The sequence below is a fragment of the Daldinia caldariorum genome, assembly GCF_022478825.1.
Source record: "Daldinia caldariorum strain CBS 122874 unplaced genomic scaffold F4812scaffold_3, whole genome shotgun sequence".
NCBI lineage: Eukaryota > Fungi > Ascomycota > Sordariomycetes > Xylariales > Hypoxylaceae > Daldinia > Daldinia caldariorum.
In genome coordinates this window covers 2018535-2025752 of record NW_025953039.1, presented here as the reverse complement: position 1 = coordinate 2025752, position 7218 = coordinate 2018535, and the positions used below count along the sequence as shown (strand labels likewise).

Here is a 7218-nt window from a genome sequence, read left to right as displayed (position 1 = left end):
TGTGCCCAATGTCTCTGGAATACGACCTACGGACTCAGGTATGAAAAGACTGACAAAAGGTCCATCAGTCTCGAACAAGCAATATCCTATCCTCATTATGCTGTTTGCTGCGTCAACCCTGCTATCACATATACCAGGCTAACTTGATACAGATGAACGATACCCTCAACCGGATCACTAGGAATGTGCGGAATAGGAGAACTGGATCGCAACCGGATGGCGAAAATGGTCCGGCAATTGGCGTTGAGAAACCATTCTGACAGGCCACCGTTAAGAAGTTGTGGCAAACCAATGGCCAGTAGAATCAAATGCGCAAATCTCGTCCACGCACGGACAGGGTGGACTGCGAGACGACGACTCGGACGGCCCTTAATCGACAGCGTAGAGTTGGTCGCTGGATTTACCGAGAGTGCCCGATAGGATGAATCTTGCACCACAGGGTCACAGTCTTACTACGGGGTACACTGCCTGTCCAATGTGCTGCCACCCACGCTCCCCACGTCCATATATATTGGCATATCGGAGAAAAAGCAACGCATGTGTTGGTCGGAACCATCGCAAGGGATCGAGAGGTTAAGTGCTTATCTCTAAAGCCATCAATTGGGGCTACGGCCCGTTGCCAGCTTGCGGGAGCTTGTGAGAGCTCGTGGGAGCTCGAATTGATGGGAATTAGGACCCTGGATCTTCATATCTGAAGCGCCCTTACGCCGACCCAATGGTCCGACGAGCAGGACGTGGAGATATGGGGAATATAATCCATATTTCCATACGAATTGGTTTTGAGCTCTGTTGATTTTTTTTTTGTTAAAAATTTTTTCTTCTGCTCCTTGCCCCGCGGTCTAGGTTCGCATCTTGGGCACTTCAGGGATACGATCTATGAGAAGCAATGCTAAAATTACCGCCGCACGCGCCACGACACGACGCAGCTGATACGTTCCAAGCGGATCATGTTACGAAGGCCCCTATTTAGTCGCAATGAAGAGTAAACGAGAGTAAAGAAGTACGTTACCAAGGAAGGGTAGTTGCTACATGGACAAAATAACTCATGTAAAATAAGAGCACCACAGACGTCACAGGTTAATATCAATTAATCGTAAGGCAACGATGAGTTCCTGTACTCCATCAGATGGCCTATACAATGTGCGGAGATGGCTTCCAGCAAGAGTGGCTCAGTACATCCTCTAACAAGTAAAAGCCACGGCTATTGATAGAGCAAGCCGATTGCGTCAAGGGGAACACCATCCCGTCGAATAGGGTATCCAGAGATTTGGGTGCCGACTTCGGCAACGTGCATGCATGTGGGGTATAAGACAGGGCAAGCAGCCGCGTCGGAAACCAAGGGGAGCTGATGATCCACGACGGAAATCAGTGAGGAGCCTACGATCGAGAGGTTGGTATCGTGAAGATCGCCGACGGCAAGATTGAGCCGCGTCCTCATGGACTGTTGATGCACTGCAACGGCCTCATTTCCAAAATAAGCATTTTTGGTGAAGAATACGTTTCCGTTAGCTTAGCCGGGGATGCGGTGCTCTAAGGCATCAACATCCAGCTCGCGGGTTTGTGAAAAATGAGATCCGAAGGATCCAACCTGCTTCTGCCATCGTGGCATAGTCCAGCATCGCCGTTTGATGACACGAATGCCCCCTAGGCCCATTATCAACTAGGCGTTAAAAAGAGTAACCGAGGAGTCTGCTTTTCCATTCCCGGAGGTAAAACCCAAGGTGTCAAGGGGATATGCAAAGTGACCTAACTACTATGTAGAGGGGATCTCTCACTCTGCATTTTTCTCGGCAACGCTTTGCGTGGAGGAAAAGAACGACACGCAATAACCAATCAGCAAGACTGCCCCATCAATACTTTGGACGAGTTATCTCGAGTATCTAAAGCATCTAGCGTATCTAGCGTAGTGAAAAGGTCCAAGTTGCTAGGAGCACGTGCGTGAGCCTCCCTGTGCGCATGGTCTCGCATCTGACGCTGAGGTCGGGTCCAAATATGCCAACGAATAAGGCGTTGACACACCACAGACCCGTATTTGACCACCTGCAGAAGGGGGGCCAGGGGGTCCAAAGAAAGGACAGGAACAGCCTGCACTAGCTATCGCCAGACCAGAATGTGGTTAGAGCTTTTCGTGGAGCAACCGATGGTAGCTCACCAGCTGTCGCACAAAATACAAGCGCGCTGGAAGACCGAGATTGATGGCGACAGATGTTTCGTATGATTGACGCCCATGTGAACTGGGCACTTAGCTAGTGCATCCGTTGTACAACTTGTGCAGAAGATAGTGCAGAGATATTTCCTTGCTTGAATAGAGTCGCAAAAAATTCTCGATTGAATTGTCGAACCACGGGGCAATAAAAAACTGGCAACTTCAGACCCCCCTCTCTGAAGCATCGCGGCCTAGGTAATGGCATACGTACCCAAGATCCCAAGATGCCAATCTATTGAGCTGTCCGCTGGTAACGGCTTGGCCCAATAATTACTCTGAGATGCAAGTAAAAAGAAAAAGGGTTAAAAGAAAAAAAGATGATTCGAGTCTGATCTATTCTGGCTCCTCAAAACATCCAATTTGAGGGTTGGCCTGTTTGTTGTAATGGGGGTACGATGGCACTCTATGGTAGTGCTTCTATTTCTCTCGCAGCATCTAGAACCTAGGCGTGGCAGCCAGAAATTCAAATTAGAAACATATTAAGTTTTAAACGAATGCTGTAAGTTAGACAACGCAGATCGCTGTTCCAATCGAAGAGATACGAACCCCTAGGCGAGTTTATTTTGTTTGTTTTTTTCTTTTTTACCGACAAAGGTAGTAGTATAATACTGTAGCATACTATATGTGTAGTATACCATGTATACCATGTATTGTATGTAGTATATAGCCAGTCGCCTCGGTACAAAACGAGGCGTTCTGGTTGGGCACAAGCGCACCCCAGATCCAAGTGACCGTGAGCCCTCGCATCTTTTTGTCCCTTGCCGGAACGGATATTGGAAGCAATGACGACGGTAGTGCACAATGTTAGTGATAGACGGGTAGGCAGTGCAGGACCGTAACTATTTCGAAGCGGAAGACAATCCCTATAGGATGAGCGGCCATCGCTGCAACGTCATAACGGAGCACGATGCAGCTGTGCCTACTTTTTTCCGTTTTACTATATCCCATAATTTGCTGCAATCCGCTGACATGACGAGTTGTCACACATGCTTTGCTGGGCCGTTGCTGGGCCTTTGCTGGGTAGACTTCGTGGCTTTTACAGATGGGAGATTTGGAAATTCGCATCAGTTAACCATCACTGCGGAATCCAACGTCGCTGTTGGGACCAATGAATTTATGAATGAGAAACGTTGCAGACATGTATCTCTTAGATTACTCTTGTCCGACTATCGTCGAAGCAGGTCTGATGCTGACTGAGAGTTAGCATGGTTGTATTATGGTTAGCATGTTGTGTAAGGAGACATCTTGCTGTTGAAGAATACCCAGGTTAAAAAATTACAACAAGTGAATTCCTCTGACGGCCAATTGGCTAAGAATTGGGAAGACAATTCTTTGTAATGCTAGTACTAACAAGCAGAATTAAAGTCGATGCTTCCAAAAAAGAATCGAGTTAACTAATTTCCAGCTGGGAGGAACCCCCTGGATACTTGGTATGTGCATACCAGGTACCTGTAGGGACTTCCATGCCTTTGCACTAGGTATACCCGACCTAGGTAATCCACCTTAGGTACCTAGATACTTCGTACATCTTGCTACTACGTTACAGGTACCTATACCCGTGCCTACACGATCAGCGTGTATAAACAGTCAGACAGTGTACAGAAAACCCCCGCCATTCTTATCTTAAAGGTAGGTAATCACTATCCGGTAAGCGCTTACCTCCTTGCCATTGGGGTTATGGAGATACTTGGAATGACAGGCGATTAAACTGCTAATACAGTGCTGCATTGTCGCATGCACCGTATTTGTAAGCTGAGCTGTACTTTTTTTTTTTTTTTTTCTTACGCTGCGACAACTAAAATCCATTGGATTTTCCAATTTGCGATTCTTGCTGAGCTCGTGACAATCTCACCTGTATCGTAGCTCAATTATAGGCGTTATACATTACAAAGCGTTGAAGCTAAAATGAAAGCTGTTTCTTTTTTTTTTTTACCGCTCGAAAAGCTTGTAAGCGTAGTATGATGGTGGTGCGACGAAAGTTCGCCACCTACCACATATTCGGGCTATACTTGAGGGAAAAGCTGTGCGACAGAATGAGGGAATGAAATACTGGATTGGAAAGACTCGAGCACCATGTGCGACGCCGAAAAAAAAAAAAAAAAAGAGAGAGAGAGAAAAGACGATAGGTATAGTAGGTACATGCCGGACATGTGCAACTACTGCTATACCGAATGTTACCTTTAAAGTCTTACGGTATTTGGTTTATACTCTGATATACTTCTGGAGAAGAGTTAGGGGCCTCTTGAAGGCAGAAAAAAAAAGAGGGAAAAAAAATAAAAAGAGGAAAAAGAAAAAAAAACCCCACTCGAAGGTTCTTCGATGCTCTGGCAGTTCGGCCAACTATTGCTAGGCTTTCGTCCGTCTCCGTCCAACCAACGGCGATCCCCTCTTTACGAGACTCCCACCAGACCTGTCAGGCCTGTCATGCCCTGTTCAAGCCTCGAGTACATTACCTATCAAGTAGGTATACATTTGTCAAGTACAGGTAGGTCTAAGTAGGTCTAGAGTAGTATAGGTAGTATCACGACAATTACTTAAGTAGGTATCATCGATGGCTGAGCAGGGTTAGTAGCGCCCGTCTTTTTTTTTGTGTGTCTCCTGTTCTTGTCACTCCTACATCTGCGGGCGTTTGTCTTTCGTCAGCTCAGCTCCAGCCAATATCGTCAAAGTTAAGCCTCCCCGTCGTTCCACCGGAGACTTTTATATCTCTCTCGTTGTGCCATGTTGTTCCACTCGGCTCCCCTCGTTTATAACGGATCTCATTCAGTGTTAGACTCTTGCATAAACTCCCGTTCCATATTCAATGTCCACTTCGACGGCCAAACATTACCATTTCGCCTTAGATATTCCATCATAGGGTCCATCCACTTCTCGCCTTGACCAGCTACTCATCCTACCGGGTCCCGCGTCCATTACCCGGTTCGGGCGCATGTCGAGCAGTTCTCAAACAAACCCTTGCGTCTATAAAGATCACCATCTATACACATATCAGGCCTCAGTGGGGCTTCTTCGAACTGCCACTACTTGAATCCCAAGTGTCCCACATCCGACTACGCATCCCAAGACCCTGAGATCACCAGGACGCTTATCCTCCTCGCAGATATAGATAAAGGATCCTTTGCTTGCTCTTCTTTTTTTTTGCCCCCCGGTTCATCAACATCCTACTCATTACTAACCCAGCCCCCCTACTCTTGTTCAACCGCATACATGCCTTCATATTCTCCTTTCATCATGGCACGAAGACGAGATACCGAATTCTCTAGTGATTCTGCTAGCACTCGAGAGACGAGGCAAAGCAGCGACACATATGACTCGAGAAGTACTGCTGCTACATCTCTTTATGACAGCCCTACATCAACTAAGGATTCGGGCTGTCAAACTCGCAAATTTCAGGCGGCATGCTACGACGAGGACCTCTCGCCCGCGACAAGCTTATACCCACGGTCATCGGTCGACACATACTCATCGCAGGCTTCAAGTGCTTATTTCTCGGACGATACCGACTCGGACGGCTATCCCGAATTCTCGGATATACCTGACTTGCCTCCTTACCGACATGATATCGAGGAGCTCAATGTCAGACCTTCGAACCCCGAGGAATTCGCTGATCTATTTCCGTCCTTGAATCGACTAACAATTCGACATGACGATTTCACGTCGGATGGGAACATGAACCTAAGGGTGGATACCACTGTTCTGGGTAGACGAAAGAAGACGGTCCAGCTGTTCCACCTGCGGATGTATGACCTCAACAAGCGAGAGTTTTCCTTGAGGCGGTATTCCCGAGATTCCGGCCGCGAAGTATGCAACTCGAAGCGGAAATACGTCGATCCGCCCACCATGACTCGCCCTAACCTGCAGCGATCAGTGTCAAGCGCGATGAAGTCCTTGGCAAAGCGACCGCAGCTCATCCGCATTCCCACTAGCGGCTCCGTCTTCTCGTCGAAGAGCCGGCCAAGCACCAGCCATTCTGCTACCTCGGCTGAAGATGACTACGCCGAAGGAGTCGCCAATCCTATCCCCATCGACAAGAAGCAGAAGGCCCGCCCGACACCCACGAATACGATCAAGCTCGAATTCTCCAATTATGCCCGTGTCGACGTGGTCAGGCGTGGGAAAAAGAATGCGAAGAAGTACGAGTTCGAATGGTGGGGCCACAATTACTCGTGGAAGAGAGTGGTGGACAAGCTCACCGATTCTGTCTCCTATCACCTATTACGGGATGGTCACAACAGCCGACCTGTAGCGCATATCGTTCCCGAAACTCGATCACCCACCCAGGTGGCTGCCGACGAACATGCCGGCGGTTGGATACCACCTTGTCACATGTGGATTAGTGACGAAAGTCTGGTCGAGGCTATGACCGACGTTGCCGAGTAAGTATCCAGATTCTTTTTTTAAAAAACGAACCCCCTTTTAACCCCTTAAACAAAATACTAATGATATCCTTAGCATCGTCGTTGCCACTGGCATCATGGCTCTCGTAGACGATTGCATCAAGATGCGTTGGCAAACGAAGAAGAGCCCTCGCATCGCGCTCCCGCTCTTATCTAAATCCCTAGATCTGAAGCCTAAGTTTCTTGTACAACAGATGTTTACCCGCAGGAATTCGGATCATCATCCGAGTCCATTACGCTTTCTGAGGGCCGTACCGGCTTACTGAGAGCCGTCCGACGACAGAAGATCCCGATTATTCATTTAGACGGGTTTAAACCATATATTCGAGCACGCGGGGCCAGGCCGCCATTTTTTTTTATTTTTTTTTATTCTCGGTTTAATGCATGGTCATAGCGATAACAGCACCTCGGACGGGCGGCGTCCCGTTGAGGGCATATACCTTCGTTTCTTTTAATCGGATACTCGCTATCACACTTTCGAAAAAAAAATTGGGGGGGGGGGGGGGGGGGGGAAAAAAAAAGCCACCACAATTACCGGCGGGGCGGAAAAACATATTTAAAAACAAAAAAATTTTAATGATAAAACAAAATTGGATTATATATTAATTTAACAAT

The 7218-nt window shown here is 47.6% G+C and overlaps 1 protein-coding gene across 1 annotated transcript; it reads left to right on the top strand.

The window, feature by feature from the left end:
• Window positions 1–5437: 5437 nt before the first annotated feature.
• On the top strand, window positions 5438–6869 carry F4812DRAFT_456811 (uncharacterized protein; the record flags this gene model as incomplete). The annotated part of the gene is made up of 2 exons (XM_047937055.1): window positions 5438–6582; window positions 6659–6869. The coding sequence occupies 2 exons, from the start codon at window positions 5438–5440 to the stop codon at window positions 6867–6869; spliced, it is 1356 nt and encodes a 451-aa protein (XP_047793113.1).
• Between the last annotated feature and the right edge of the window lie 349 nt (window positions 6870–7218).